The sequence below is a fragment of the Mobula hypostoma genome, chromosome 2 (assembly GCF_963921235.1).
Source record: "Mobula hypostoma chromosome 2, sMobHyp1.1, whole genome shotgun sequence".
NCBI classification, from domain to species: domain Eukaryota; kingdom Metazoa; phylum Chordata; class Chondrichthyes; order Myliobatiformes; family Myliobatidae; genus Mobula; species Mobula hypostoma.
The window spans coordinates 204,122,538-204,139,754 of record NC_086098.1 but is presented as its reverse complement, the minus strand read 5'-3'; the positions used below and the strand labels follow the sequence as shown (position 1 = coordinate 204,139,754).

The 17,217-nt window shown below is 37.0% G+C and overlaps 1 protein-coding gene across 2 annotated transcripts in view; it reads right to left on the bottom strand.

Annotated features, from left to right (window-relative positions):
• LOC134336624 (stathmin-3-like) overlaps positions 1–15,685 on the bottom strand; it is a 49,257-nt gene extending 33,572 nt beyond the window's left edge. For both annotated transcript variants that reach the window (XM_063030968.1, XM_063030969.1), the window contains exon 1: positions 15,533–15,685. In XM_063030968.1, the coding sequence (XP_062887038.1) occupies positions 15,533–15,551 (19 nt within the window). In that variant the 5' untranslated portion in view covers positions 15,552–15,685. The remainder of the gene's footprint in view (positions 1–15,532) is intronic.
• Between the last annotated feature and the right edge of the window lie 1,532 nt (positions 15,686–17,217).

Below are 17,217 nucleotides of genomic sequence, written 5' to 3'. Positions count from 1 at the left end.
ACTTAGAGTACTATGTTCACCTCTGTGTTGAGCTCATTACAGGAAGGATGTGGATGCTATAGAGAGAGTGACAGAGGATGAGAGGTGACCTGATAGAGATGTATAAGATGATGAGAGGCATTGATCGTGTGGGTAGCCAGAGGCTTTTTCCCAGGAAATGGCTGAAACAAGGGTCATAGTTTTAAAGTATGTACAAGGGGGATGTCAGAGGTAAGTTTTTCACACACAGAGTGGTGGGCACATGGAATGCACTGCCAGTGAAGGTGGTAGACAAGGACACAATAGAGTCTTTTAAAAGACTCTTAGATAGATACATGGGGCTTGGTAAAATAAAGGGATATGCAGTAGGGAAATTCTAGGCAGTTTCTAAAGTAGGCTACATGGTCAGCAAAACATTGTGGGCCGAAGGCCTGTATTGTGCTTTCGATTTCTATGTTTCTATGGCTGATCCAATTTTCCTCTCAGTCCCAATATCCTGCCATCTCCTCGTATCCCTTCATGCCCTGACCAATCAAGAATCTATCAACCTCTGCCTTAAATATACATGAAGACTTAGCCTCCACAGCTGTTTGTGGCAAAGAATTCCACAGATTCACCACTCACTGGCTACAGAAATTCCTCCTCATCTCTATTCTCTATATCTCGATTAGTGTGCAAACTTAAAGCACAAGGTATTGGGGTATGGTATTGATGTGGATAGAGAATTGGTTGGCAGACAGGAAGCAAAGAGTGGGAATAAACGGGACCTTTTCAGAATGGCAGGCAGTGACTAGTGGGGTACCGTAAGGCTCAGTGCTGGGACCCCAGTTGTTTACAATATATATTAATGACTTGGATGAGGGAATTGAATGCAGCATCTCCAAGTTTGCGGATGACACGAAGCTGGGTGGCAGTGTTAGCTGTGAGGAGGATGCTAAGAGGATGCAGGGTGCCATGGATAGGTTAGGTGAGTGGGCAAATTCATGGCAGATGCAATTTAATGTGGATAAATGTGAGGTTATCCACTTTGGTGCCAAAAACAGGAAAACAGATTATTATTTGAATGGTGGCCGATTAGGAAAAGGGGAGGTTCAACGAGACCTGGGTGTCATTATACACCAGTCGTTGAAAGTGGGCATGCAGGTACAGCAGGCGGTGAAAAAGGCGAATGGTATGCTGGCATTCATAGCAAGAGGATTCGAGTACAGGAGCAGGGAGGTACTACTGCAGTTGTACAGGGCCTTGGTGAGACCACACCTGGAGTATTGTGTGCAGTTTTCGTCCCCTAATCTGAGGAAAGACATCCTTGCCATAGAGGGAGTACAAAGAAGGTTCATCAGATTGATTCCTGGGATGGCAGAACTTTTATATGATGAAAGTTTGGATCGACTAGGCTTATATTCGTTAGAATTTAGAAGATTGAGGGGGGATCTTATTGAAACATATAAAATCCTAAAGGGATTGGACAGGCCAGATGCAGGAAGATTGTTCCTGATGTTGGGGAAGTCCAGAACGAGGAGTCACAGTTTGAGGATAAAGGGGAAGCCTTTTAGGACTGAGATGAGGAAAAACTTCTTCACACAGAGAGTGGTGAATCTGTGGAATTCTCTGCCACAGGAAACAGTTGAGGCCAGTTCATTGGCTATATTTAAGAGGGAGTTAGATATAGCCCTTGTGGCTAAAGGGATCGGGGGTACGGAGGGAAGGCTGGTACAGGGTTCTGAGTTGGATGATCAGCCATGATCATACTGAATGGCGGTGCAGGCTCGAAGGGCCAAATGGCCTACTCCTGCACCTATTTTCTATGTTTCTATTCTAAAAAGACGCTTCTCCATTCTGAGGCTGTGTCCTCTGATCTAAGACTCTCCCTTCATAAGAAACATCATCTTCACATCCCCTCTATTAAGGCCTTTCACTGTTTGATGGGTTTCAATGAGGGCACTTCTCATTCTTCTGAATTCTAATGAGTAAAGGCCCAGACTCATCAAACATTCTTCATATGACAAGCCATTCAATCCTGGAATCATTTTCATGAACTTCTTTTGAACCATCACCAGCATCAGCAAATCCTTTCTCAGACAAAGGGCCAAAAACTCAGACATCCCACCATGCAAAAACTCATTTCGGGAAGGTAGCACCTCGCCCCCTGCAACTCCATATACCGCGCCCCCCCCCAGTGGACCTCCAAGGGTGTATGTAAAACTTTGTTTAGTGATTTTATCTAATCTGTAAACCAAGTTGGGTATATGCAGAAAATGTGACATTAAAATATGTACTTATATTATATTATCATGTTTATTCTATTACAACTTTAAGCAAGTCTACAGGGAGTTTGGCCTCATCTTGTAGGACATCAATAGAGTAGCTCCTTAGCAGCTAGCCAGCTAGTTTAAATAATGTTAGCTATGCTAATGAACGAATGACACCTGTTAAACTCACCTCAACATGACTTTTATATTTTAACCCACCATGGGCAATAGAAAAGTCACTGTTGCAAACAGTGCAGCAAGAAACACTGTCATTATTTTGAGGTCCACTGTAAAGCCCGCCCACAGAGAAAACTGATAGGTCTACTTAGCAGGGGTCCACAAACTTTTTTGCATCACAGACCAGCTTAACATTGACAATATTCTTGCGGACCGGCTGACCGGGGTGGGGAGGGGGATATTTTTAATCATGACTGGGATATAGGTGATAAGTCAACTATAAGTCACTTATAAGTGGCTAATACACTCAATTTCGTTTCTAAAAGGGTTTATCTAACGAATTTAATATTAAACACACAGCGCATATTTTCTTCGCATGAATATGGTGATGTCAATTATAAGTCAACAGCATCATAACATTTTAAGTAACATTTGGATATTAAACACACAGCGCATATTTTCCTCATATGAACATATAAAATCATTGCAACACACCAATATCGCTGAATCAGTGGGAGCCCTGGGCTTGTTTTCCTGCAACAAGACGGTCCCATCGAGGGGTGATTGGAGACAGCGATACTTGAAGGGGGTTCCTTATGTCCAGTCTATTCTGCAATTTAGTTTTCATTGCATTCATTGCAGAAAACCCCGTTTCGCAGAGATATGTTGGAAATGGAAGCAACATTTTCAGTGCTTTCGTGGCTATCTCAGGATATTCAGCCTTGACTTTGATTCAGAATGCCAGCAGAGATGTTATGTCAAACATACTTTTTAGCCCGCCGTCATTTGCAAGCTCGAGGAGTTGATCTTCCCGGGCTAACATGGATGATGCGTGTGTAATGACCTCATATGCGTTCAAATTCAACAGTGGGCATGACAGGGAATGAGGAAAGGTGCAGCTGACTCATATCGCCAAATCATATTGTTTCCTCACGGTCCGGTGGTTGGGGACCACTCTTAGCACGAAGAGAGACCAATCAGGTTGCTCGCTCTCCCTCTCCCTCTCTTTCTCAAAAAAATCAATTTCTGGGATATTGTATATATTTTCTGGGCATCAGGGAGCCATTATTGATATGCGGGAGACTCCTGGAACTTCCAGGAGAGGTGGGATGTCTGAAAACTGCTCACAATACTCCAAGTGAGGCCTCACTAGTGCTTTATAAAGTCTCACTATTACATCCTTGATTTTATATTTTAGTCCTCTTGAAATGAATGTTAACATCACATTTGCCTTCCTCACCACATACTCCACCTGCAAATTCACCTTTAGGGAATCCTGCACAAGGCTCCCCAAGTCTCCTTGCACCTCAGTTTTTGTATTTTCTCCTCATCTAGAAAAGTGTCAACAGTTTCATTTCTTTTACCAAGGTGCATGAATATTCATTTTCCGACACTGTATTCCATCTGCCATTTCTTTGCCCATTCTCCTAATACATGTCCTTCTGTAGGCTCCCTACTTCCTCAAAACCACCTGCCCCTCCACCTATCTTCATATCATCTGCAAACTTTGCAACAAAGCCATCAAGTTCATCATCCTAATTATTAACATAACGTAAAAAGAACCAGTCCTCACCCTGTGGAACAATGCTGATCACTGGCAGCCAATCAGAGAAGGCTCCCTTATTCCTACTCCTTGCCTCCTGCCAATCAGTCTCTGCTTTATCCCTGCCAGAATCCTTCCTGTAATACCATGGGCTCATAGCTTATTAAGCAGCATCATGTGTGGCACATTGTCAAAAGACTTCTGAAAATCCAAGTACAGAACATCAACCAATTCTCCTTTATCTATCCTGCTTGTTATTTCTTCAAAGAATTCCAACAGATTTGTTAGGCAAGTTTTTCCCTTGAGAAATACATGCCAACTGCTATGCTGACTATTTTATCATGTGCCTTCAAGTACTCTGAGACCTCATCCTTAATAATCAACTCCAACATCTTCCCAACCTCTGAGGTCAGACCATCAGCCCTATGGTTTCCTTTCTTCTGCCTCTCACCCTTCTTGAAAAGTGGAGTGACTTTAGCAATTTTTCAGTCTTCTGGAATCATTCAAGGATCTAGTGATTCTTGAAAGATCATTGCTAATGCCTTCATAATCTTTTTCAGAACAATCTGGTCCAGGTGATTTATCTACCTTCAGGCCTTTCAGCTTCCCTAGAACCCTCTCTCCAGTTATGGTAACTTCACACACTTCATGACCCTTGATCCTGGACCCTGGAAATTGCACCATACTGTTAGCGTCTTCCACAGTGAAGACTGATGCAAAGTACTTATTCTGTTTGTCTGCCATTTCCTCATCCCCCATTACTAACTCTCCAGTATCATTTTCCAGCAGTCCAATATCCACTGTCATCTCTCGTTTGCTCTTTGTGTATCTGACAAAACTTTTGGTTTCATCTTTAATATGACTGGCTATCTTATTTTCATATTCCATCTTCACCTTCTTAATGACTTTCTTAGTTGCCTTGTTTTTTTTAAGCTTCCCAATTCTCTAAATTCTCACTAAATTTTGCCCTCTCTTTGGCTTTTATGTTGTGTTTAACTTCTAAATGAAATCACTCACCAAGTCCCCATGTCACTGACATTAAAACTGCCTCTCTGAAACTCTGATTTCCAGTTGGTCCTCCAGCTCAACAAACAGCCTTTCCAATTTAAGTCACTCCTCAATATCTCACCAAGCAAATTTCCTGGCTTGAAATTTTCAAATCCCCCTCTAATTCTCAAAAATTAAGCTGTGGTATGAGTGGAATTGTCTCTCCGCCACAATATCAGTACTGGCAGAGGCAATTCCAGTCTAACCACAACTCTTGTTTGATCTGTTGGGCAATGACCAAACTTATCAGCACCTGCACTATTTTAATCAAACCTTGGGAAATTTTCTGCCTTTTAAAGAAGCTGTCTCTTAAAGTTATAGCGCACAAATGATAACACAAGACAAATGCAGAAATTATTTCTAATTATTTCTTAATCTAGACTAGATTCAGGACTAAGTATACTCAAATGCTTAGTGGCCAGGACCTAAACCAATCATAGGTGCCAAATGACACCAGTGGTTGGATAGAGTTATCAGAGCGATGTATGGGATAAAGGACAGAAGATAAGTTAAACAGTAAAGTGTTTGGATTTTAGAGTCTGATAGAGCAGCCTTAAAGCCTAAGAGAATTGCCTAAGAGAAGATGTTCCTGAGAAACCATGAACAGCATAAGAAGTATATGAGGTGTATAAGATGATGAGAAGCATCGATCATGTGGATAGTCAGAGGCTTTTTCCCAGGGCTGAAATGGCTAGCATGAGAGGGCACAGTTTTAAGATGCTTGGAAGTAGGTACAGAGGAGAAGTCAAGGGCAAGTTTTTTTACACAGAGGATGGTGAGTGCGTGAAATGGGCTGCCAGCGACGGTGGTGGAGGCAGATACGATAGAGTCTTTTAAAAGACTCCTGGACAGGTACATGGAGCTTAGAAAAATAGAGGGCTATGGGTAACCCTAGGTAATTTCTAAAATAAGTACATGTCCAGCACAGCATCGTGGGCTGAAGGGCCTGTATTGTGCTGTAGGTTTTCTATGTTTCTATGAGTGATATCATAAGACTTGGCACAGAAATCTTAATAGCTTCAGGCAGAATCCAGCTTAAAGTTCAAAGTAAATTTATTATCAAAGTACATAGATGTCATCATATACAACCCTGAGATTCATTTTCTTGCAGGCATACTCAATAAATCAAATATCAATAATAGAATCAATAGAAGACTGCACCAACAGGACAGACAACCAGTGTGCAGAAGACAACAAACTGTGCAAACACAAAAAGAAATTTAAAAAAGGAAATAATAATAATAAAAAAAATAAATAAGCAATAAATATCAAGAAAATGTGATGAAGTGTCCTTGAAAATTAGTCCATAGATTGTGAGAACAGTTCAGCGATGGGACAAGTTGTATGAAATTATGCCCTCTGGTTCTAAACCCTGATGGTTGAGGGGTAATAACTGTTCCTGAGTCTGGTGGTGTGAGTCCTGAGCTCCTGTACCTTCTTCCTGATGGCAGCAGCGAGAAGAGAGCATGTCCTGGGTGGTGAGGGTCCCTGGTGCTGCTTTTTTGCAACAATGCTCTGTGTAGATGTGCTCAGTGGTAGAAAGGGCTATACATCTGATGGAATGGGCCATGTCCATTATATTTTGTAGAATTTTCCATTCAGGGTAATTAGTGTTTCCATACCAGGCAGCGATGCTGCCAGTCAATATACTCTCTACCACACCTCTACAGAAGTTTGTTAAAGTTTTAGATTTCCTGCCAAATCTTGGCAAACTTTTAAGGAAGTAGAGGTGCTGCCGCGCTTCCTTCATAAATGCTTTTACATGCTGAGTTCCCAGAGTGACACAGAGCAACCATAAATGATTGTCATTGTCCTCACTCTGGGCAAGTCCATCTGGATCTACATAATGCTTAAATAAACTACACTACACTATTAAAGCCATTATTACTACATTATTACGCAGTCACTTGTCTCTGGAATTTGATATAATTCTTGTACATTTTATGTTTACCAATTGTTAGCTGAAGCACATTTAGACTTCATTCACTTAAATTGGAAAATTGTACAATTTACATGAAATCTGTTGGCTCCCTGTTTACAGAAGAAAAGTCCCATTCACATGAAGCAGTTGCAGCAGCTTTTCTACTTCAATACATTGGATCTTCAGGGAGCTTGGTGTGGTGGGGGGGGGGGTTGTCGGTGGGGCTACCTGAGCTCAGATATCTGCTCTTGCAAGCTTTCTAATTGGCAACATCCATAACAGTAATGCATCAAAGGTAAATGCTTAAGAACCTGGATCACTTCAAAATGGATGCCCCAATCACAGACAGTATCACCAGCTGAATAAAAATAGCCAAGGCTAAAGCAGAGCATATTAGTAATTCAGATATGGAGGATATCACATTTGTCAATTTTCCCAACTTCATGTCATTATTCTACTAAATACGCATGTTTAGTTTATAATACAGTTAGTCCCTAATGTATCTCTTGGGACTGTGGCAAATCAGAGTTAAACACAATTGTCTTGCATTTCTTCATCCATTTTATTACTGAAAGCATTAACTGTTTATTCTGAGCATGTATCTGTCTTCATGAAAGTATCATGGAGAGGAATTTCAAATAAATTTATTAATCATTCCTCAATAATGCATGCAGATGGTAACTTCAGATATTCAGATTTCACAATCTGGCTTACATTTTATTTATGTTTGTTCGTGGGGTGTTGATGTTATCGGCAAAGTCATCATTTAATGGACATCACTAATGGCCCTTGAACTAATTTGTTGGTTGATTTTAGATTTCATTTGATACACTGTTGTAAAAGTGGCTTGGCTTAGAGGTCAGATTGGTAAGGATAAGAGAGGCATGAATAGATATGGGGAAAAGGCAGGAGATTGGGGCTAAGAGGAAAATTGGATCAGCCATGAAGAAATGGCAGAGCAGATTCGATGGGCAAAATGGCTTAATTCTGCTCCTACATCTAATGGTCATATAGTCTTATTCCCTTCCCCAAATTGAAGCAAATGGCTCTTTTAATGACAATCCAGTAATTCCATTGGCAATTCCAATTTACTTTTATTAATTAACTTGATCTTCCTTCCAATTACCATGTGAACTCAAAATCAAAGTCCTAACCTTTGGACAACCAGTCTGCTGAGCTAACTGCAATGGTATCATTGCCCTATTTTTAAGCTCTGTTATTTAGTAATTGGGCATTATTAGTAGTATCAGAGTGGGGTTTGGTAGCCTCTGTGTTTGGTATTTTAGTCAGCCAGGTAGTAAAGACCATGAGCCTCTGAAGTACTCTTCTGTTGCTCAGTTTCATGGACACTGTAAATAAAATCTGAAAATCATTTTAAATGTAATATTTTTATACACAACACACTCAGGAAAGCTTGCTTTCTCTAGTTTAACAATGTGTCAATTTTGAAAACTGTTCTCAATTGGCAAACAGTAACAATCTCCTCAATGTATGCTGGCCATGTTGTTAACTTTCTCACATGTTTCCTGAGGTTATGTAATGAAAATGATTATTTTCTCTCTTGAGCCAATCTAATAACCATTGTTTTCTTCTACATGCACCAGCCCACAGTTCAATTTAAGTATTCTGTTTTTTTATGTTCCATTTCAATCACTGTAAATGATGTTTGCTCCATCAGACCAAGGAAAAAGCTTATCCTGGATGATAAATAAAATGAAAGCATTAAAATGAAAAACATTTTTTTAAAAACCTAATACACGTATAGGATCCATCAAGATTATAAGTATGAGGGGCTTAATGGTGATACATCAGTTCTTTCATCCTTTAAAGATTTTTAAGATTCTCAGGTGCCAATGACTCCAGCTGGCACTGTGATGAAAAAATCATTGAAATGATTGGTGAATAATTATCACCTTTTAATTTATTTCTACATGAACTATCAATGGATGCTGTCATAAGTAAATTTACTTTTTAATATGAAGAGTTTTTCAGTTGGTGACTGCACCATCATATATATGAACAATATGCCTGGAAAGAAGATTCCAGTGTAGCAGTTACCAAGTGTATGATATGATGATGATGATGATGATGATGATGATGATGATGATGATGATGATGATGATGTCATCTACTAGAGGATGTTTGGCTTCCAAATCAGTCCAGTTCTTCCTTTACTCCACAGAAACACTTCAGGTACTGAATGGTTAAATATTTCTGGCATCATTTGCCTATTTGTCAGGATATAATCAAGAAGCTAGCACCTCTCTGCTATTAATCCATATCTGGAATACTGTAGATATACATTATATATTGCAAAATAATATTTCTAAAAGTTATATCTGGGCATCTGATTATTTATCTTTTCCTTTTGCATTCTTCCACATTATACTGTATATCCTCTGTTATAGTACAGCTTAGACGTGAATTTGCACATGGAAAGATGGGCTTTATTAAACATACCATAGAATATCACCTTTCAATATACAGTTATCTCGCTCTAATGCAATCATTTTTCAGTGATACTTTTATCGAAGTGGAACATATCAGCCATGTAAAAAAATAGAATGACATATTCAAAGAGTAGGTTATCCAAGAATGACATTTTAAGACAATGAATGGCACTGCTTTCAAATGAATAATGAAACCATTCATAGGTCTCATCTTCCCTGAACATTTGCACATTATATACTCCTCTGTAATATCTTTCATAAAACCGTATTACATCGTAAAACTTGGAAATTGTGCTCAGTGACAATACTGCACTATGGCTTTGAGAATGGGCATTAGTAAATTACCAGTAATAAGTTATTACCATTGTTATATGTATTAGTAAAATGAAATATAGAAGTATTTAAGAGAAAAGTAATATAATTTAAGGATCTAGATGTCTCTTAACACTTCTTTAAAAATAATGGCCATTTATCCATAATCATGAAATGACATTTAACATTTTTTTCCAAGAATCTGACTCTGTTAGTTATTAACAGCACATACTTTTCAGAAATATTACAAATAATACACTTTCATGATATTATCTCCTCTAAACATATGGTACATAAAGTGATCCTTTATTTGATCCAGTAAATTGTAAGAGAATCTAAATAGTGCATCACTTGAAATTTTAAATGTCTAATTCTTGTTGGGTCTGACTGGCATTTCATTTTATAGCTTGCTTTCATTATATATTGTACTTTAACAATTTAATATATTGATAAGAGTTGACATCTGTTCCAGTGAAAATCCCACCAAGTAAACCAGTATACATCCAATATGACACATTTAATGTTGAATTAGTACTTTTTGACTCCAGAAGTGACAGCTTCCTTATCTAGTACCTATTATTCTTCCTCACCTCACTAGAAATGTGTTTTTCATATGCCTGTGCATGCATAATTGACCATTCACTATGAGTAAAATAGGAATCAAACCAGCATGTGCCACTGAACAGTGTATCTGAAGACTTACTTTCCATTGAAACCCAGTTTTAACAAGATTTTAGATGGCTGTAGTGAGAAAATGCCAATAACAAGATTATTGCTCCAGTTTCAAGTAATGAATCAACTGGAATACCAACCTATCACATACTAATGATAAGTAAATCACGGGGAAATTTTACTGTGGCTTCCTTTCATAACAGAGAATCACAAATACTGCATATTATGTACATCAGAGAAATGAAGAGCAGGATGTATCACAGTTTTTCCTCTTAATATGTCTCTGATCATGAAGGGATTATAAATAAAACTTCATTTCAGCAACTGAACAGATGAAAATCATGGCTCCTTCAGAGAATTATGCATCTTGGGATTTCATCTATCCATGATAAAGGTATCTCCATTTCTGTCTGAATGTCAGTACAGTAATAGTGCAACAATTCAGATTTTAAATCAAAATCTAGATTTTAAGAACTCTCCCGAGTCCAGAAAACAGGATGCAGCAGCTGGCAAACCTTCTGTTTGAATTGAATGCTTGTAAATAGCAAACATGTATAATCACACAGGATCTGACAATAATGTTAAAAAAATTCAAGATATTTAGAGGAAAATCTTGAGTTGGGACAGTTAAAGGAAAATACACATACACTGAAAACAAATAAGTCATTTAAGTTAACTAAAGAAAACAAATATAAACCTTTACTTGCCTTTTATCCCAGCACTTGCTTTCTCCCATTGATTTCAATGGGCTTTTGTTGTTGTTGTAGCCTGTTAACCTGGAATGAGCTAATGAACTGATTTCCCAACTTGAGAGGTGGAAATTTGAGGAAGTTTGCACAGCTCAGTCCAACAGTAGATGTCCAGCAGTTGGTACTGTACGGAACTGAAGCCTCCATTGCACCCTTCAATTAGGAATTGAGCAAGTTTGGGTACAGCAGATTTGCAGTGGATGTCAGCTAAAATATTCCCCATTCTTTCTAGTATATTCATGCTAAAGAAAACACTTGATTATATCTTCAGATAGTTTTTTTACAATGGTATTAGAGCAATTGCTTTGTCAAATAGCAGATTAGTTGGAATCTAATGGTTTTTAACCGAGCAACCACCTTAAAGCAATGCTATGACACATCAGACAATAATCTATGTAAGGTAGATGTTGATAGAACAAAGCAAAACTGAAATTGATGGAAACACAAGGCAAATCAAGCAACATTTGCAGAAAGAATAAGTTAGTGTTTTATGTGTGCAACTAGATTCCAATGAAGTTACTCAACCAGTTCATTATTTCTACATTTTTTAGTTTTTGCCATCTTGCATTGAATGTCACCTTTCTTCAACAAAATTTTAGCCATTAATAACATCTCTTTATCAAACTTATAACAAATCCTACTATACATGATGATTTGGTATCTGAATACAAAAAGAATACACTTTGTTGAAGACAGAGTGAACTGTCAGAAGGCAATGAGGATATTACTTTATCAAAACAAAATATAATAGATTGTGGAAATCTGCAATAGAAAACTGAACATGCTAGAAATATTCAGTAGTTCAGACAGCATTTGTGAAGAAAGAAACAAATCAGATTGTTGAGTTCAATCACCTATCTGTTGATCACTTATTAGGAGATTACTTTGATCATTGTCTGTAAACTTAGGGGCTATGTTATTTGAAATTGTAATTCACAAATCTCAGAAAGCTACATGACCTTATGTCTGGACAAAAATAGGTAAACTTTAGCATAGAGCTTTTAATCTTGTTCACAAAATGCTCTTGTATTGCAGCAGTCACTGAAAATCTATGAGAAGCAATTTTTTTGGGTAGATAAAAAGAAAAGCTGGCAAGGACGGATAAGAGATTTAATTCCCAGGGGTTTTGTTAAGTGTCATCTATCTTAGGAATAAAAGTGAACATCTGGACTTGTTATAATTCAGGTCAATGAAATTTCTCACACCAGGGAGCAATGCAAAAGATCAAAACAAGCTGTAAAATATAAATCAAAGGCCACCAAAGCTAACATTGAGTAATTGCAGCAAATTTCTCAAAAGGTGATAATAATTCTAATACAATTTAAAATAATTCAGTGTTGTACATTGTGTTTGATATAATATTGGTATTAATAAGAATCCAATCAGAAATGACACTATTAGCATTAATGTCTTTGTTTGCTGTTGTCCTATAGGATATCCAGTATGATACAGAAGAAATGCATCAGGAAACAGCTGATACATCATTACTCAAAGAAAACTAAGTTGTCAGTTTCTGATGGAAAGCTCTAACATAAGCTTAAAAAGCAATTATTCTTTCTTGTGTATAAAAAGATTTTATGGTGACAATACAGACACATTAAGACAATAAATCTTTAGTGATTTCAGGCTGTTAGATTCCTAAAATATAATGCTTCTGAAGTGATTCAATTTTATAACGCATGCATGTACCATGTCAACATTTCTTAATTGACATGCAAACTTGCACCTGTTAGAATAAATGTACATAAAATATAAAAATAAGTAAGAGATAAACTAAGTTATCACCAAAAGCTTTGTTTTATATTTTTTTAGGAAAATGTTTAAAGATGGTAAACATTCAAAAGCCTATTGAATACCAAATACTTTTCCTTGGTTTTCTAAATATGCTGTTTGCTACGTATCTAAAAATGACTTGCACTGGTGAATACTGTAAAGAGAAAATGAAAGAAAGTAATGAAGTACAAGTATGCCTTAACTAAAAATTCTAATGATCTTTAATATTTTCAATGAAGTGCAAGATTACAGAATGTATTTACTGGATAACAACTTTCTCTACCACCTGCAGGCAAGTCTAATCTATACAGGAAAGTAAGAGCTTATCAGCATTAATAATTGGTTTATTTTTAAATGTTCAAAACAGGGAAATAACTGGCTGCACAGAAAATGTTTTGAAATCTAAGTGGATGATCTACTAAACAAAATGAACAGGTAAGTTATGATGTTTTGCTTAAAACACAAATACCCTCATTTAAATACAAAAACCCTCATTAAGCATCCAGGCATTTTAATCCATGACCCCCCACTTGTCTTGCACCACAAATTGCAGCACAAGTGATCTGACACTCAGAGACACTGCCTCAGTTTGATGCAGGTTTCAGCTGTGACGACACGGCCTGCAAATCTGGCCAGGCGTTGCAGATGCTGCAAACCCTTGTAATTTGTAGCAGCAAACTAATTGTTTCAGCCTAAGATTCTGCCAACAAAGTGTGTTAACTTCAATGAAATTCATTAAAATGAAGGAATTGCTGTCCATACACACATCCAAGCCTCTTATTGTCTCAGACTTACATAACTGAAGAAAACAGAAGGTCAAAGATTTGATCCAAAACAATTGAAAATCACTTTCCATTTCTGTTTTAATTTACTAGCACAGAATTTTACTGATAGTTATCCTATTTTAAGTATTCCGTGTAATATCATCTTCACTTGATTATTTAGCATCACTTTCATCTTCATAATGGCTTATGAGCATATTCCTTAAGGCAACTATTGCCTTATATTTACCATATTTTTATCACTTCTAAGCACACAAGATTTAGGTCTGCCAGGAAACAATAAACACTCCATTTTGTCCATAGTTTATTGTTTCATGTACACAAAGAGAAAGGCATTTACAAAGAAACAGCATTTAGAATTCTAGGCTCTGTGTTTTGTGAGGCAAGCTATAATTTCTGAAGACTTGTTTAACTGGTAGCCCACTATTATAAATGCACTCTAGAGTATATTTATTTTTGACAAGTACTTTGTATTTTGAAAACTGTGCAGGTATTATTCACCTGAGAAATTGCTTTGAAATTGGGCAGAGTCAGTGCCAGGATCTTTGCAGAGATTTCCATTATATAACATTATTTTCTTTACGGCTTACAAATCATAAATCACAGAGCAGCTATTTTACTAATTTCTTCGATATCATCTATGTTGTTATTGGACTTGCCACTGTTTACCCAGTGTGCCCTTCATGACAATTTAAATTTAATAACCTTTAAAATAAATTCTCCAAGCTAAATCTACTTGGTGCTTCTAGAAATCTAAGCAGATCCCAGCTGCAAAAAAATACTGCATTTACAAACTAGTAGCCTCTGTTCATTTATATTGCGCTGGGAACTGACTTCATTTGAGAAGAATTAATGTTTGTCCGCCTCCTTCAGCATGACAGTAAAAGCGCTATTGTTTTAGTTTTCCTCAACAAACAGCCTATTTTTTCCACATTCATGTTTTTATTTGTTTCACAAAGAAACTTTCTAATAGGTCGCAGAACTCTGAACTAATAATCTTTGTCTCGGTTCCCATCAGTAATTTATTCTTTATAACATGGATCAATAAAGCAGGTTGAATTATTCTGGGACATGGCTGTTATCAGTAGCAGTCTCAGCAAATTATTTTAAAAGAAACTATCTTTGGGCAATCATAAAATATTAAAAATTTAATTGGAAAAATATAAATTTCTTAAGTCTGAAGGATATGTACAAAAATCAAACAAGAGACCTGCCAGAGTTGTGAATTTCTCTTCAGGTATAATTTCCTGGTTGAAATTGGCCTGAAAAATAAACATCTCCTGATTGCAGTTTTTCTTATTAAATTATTTTACTGACCTAGTTTCAGTGACATTCCCCCGCAGTCCATTTCCAATACAAATTAATAACTACACAGGCTTGTGTCAACCACCATGCTTGCTGTCAATGTTACAGTATTTGTAATCAATTTATTTGAAAGGCAATTCCCTCTCATTCTCTGTATCAGGGTGTTCAGACATACAGACCTTCACAATTTTCTGTCCACCCAGGGAAGAAATATGGCTGCTGGGTGGAACCTTCTGCATTAAGTCAAATTTGCCTCACACTGCTTAAGGAAGACTGAAGAGAAATGCTGATCATTTTCTTTTCCACTGTTTTAATAATACAATTCTGATACATTACCAATTCCATATGCTTCATCATTTCAAATTACAGCAGGTACTTTCATGAAATAAAAATATAGCATTTAAATTAAACATTCAAAGAACTAACTGTAACCCATACTGCATACAGATCTGCCCTTGGAAAATGAACTGCTGACAGATTTTCCAACACAATATCTTGCTCTCCTCCAAATTAAATTAACATGCAAAATATATTTGTAAAGCAATAAACATAAAAGAAATATTTTTTACATACCGGCTATGGTGCTAGACATGGTGATGTAGGATGTAGAGGCTCAAGTAGCAGGAATGAGATGGGTCTGTTCTGCAGTGCTGTGGAGGCAGATGTCTGAATAAGACACTGACTCAGTGGTGTGTAAACTGCAGGAGAGAAAGAGGAGAGGCAACCTGTTCGAGACAGTAAATCTGAGTGGTAGAGACACTGCTTTGATGTCATTGCTATACTGCCTTTTTCCCTGAACAATGAGTATTAATTTGCTAATGGCTCAAAGACCTCTGGGTCTTAAAATGTACTGATAAAACTGTTTGAATTTGGTGATATATTTTGAAACTCCCCTACTAGTTGCACATTCCAAATGGTAGCTCTTTCAGCCAGTTTGACATTGGAAGTTATTATTTAAAAAACCCAATCATTTTATAAAATATGCTGCATTTATGCGATAGTCTTTGAGCAATCAAAATAAACATTATTGGCCTCTGAACTAAAGGTTTTTTTTATATATAATATATACAATAAGTACCTTCAAATGCTAAAACAAGTCCAGGAGCCTGTGTTAAGGCATTGATGATAGATATTGCAATTCCATTAACCTCTACAGTACTGTGCACTGCATAGCATTTCTCCATGCAAGCCATATGTAATATAGACCATAAATATTCTTTTATTTCTAAAGTGATTCAGCAAGACAGGGCATTGCAGAGACCCTTCCCATGAAATGCCCTAGCTTTTACCAGCAAGAAAAGCTGTCATTGGTTTTAATAGTTTTTAAGTAATCCTAATTCAGCGTCATTTAGAACCTATTAGAATTTGAAGTAAATAATTTAAAAAGTTAAGCTCTATTAAAAATTCAAATAAAATAAAGTCAGTAAAAAAACACATAAAACATGAAGGAATTTGAAGCAAAAATAGGCCATTCACCTTCTCATGGCTGCTTCAACTCTCAGTGAAATCAAAGCTTTTTTTTTATCTTTTCTGATTTAACCCTGCTCTTCATGATTCCTTTCATATTCACAGCTCTATTGATCTTTGTTTTCAGTATAGACTCTACAGCCCACAATCCTTCCTCACAGAGAATTCTGAAGATTCACTGTACTATGGATGAAGAAAATATTTTATAGTCCTGAATGGCTGATCCTGCATTTTGAGACTGTCAGCTCTTGTAAGAGAAAATCTCTCCCCAGTGGAAATGTCATACCAATAGAACCTGTTGTGATCAAACCATGTAAAAATTCCTGAGGTACCAAAATTATTAAACAAAATTATGATGCACAGGTTCAGGTAATATACTGGTTTGGATTGAGGATAGTTTAATGGATGTTATCCCAAGGTTTTCTCATCAGGGTCAGATGTAACTGCAGTAAAACCTTTGAACACTTGTACTTTTATCAATAAGGCCAATGCACCATTTACTTTCCTAATTTCTTGCTACACTTGTATGATAACTCTCAGTAATATACACATAGTATTTACAAAGATACTCTGAACACCAATGGACACGCGTTTCAACCATTTTAAAAATATTGCCCTATTCTACTTTTTCCGCTAAAGTTGATGACCTCTCATTTTTTGACATTACATTCTATCTACTGTGTTCTTGTTCATTCAGTTGGGCTGCATATATTACCCCTAAGCCTCTCCCATCCTTGTCACAACACACTCTGCCATCCAACTTTGAGTCATCAGCAAATTTGGATAAGTTG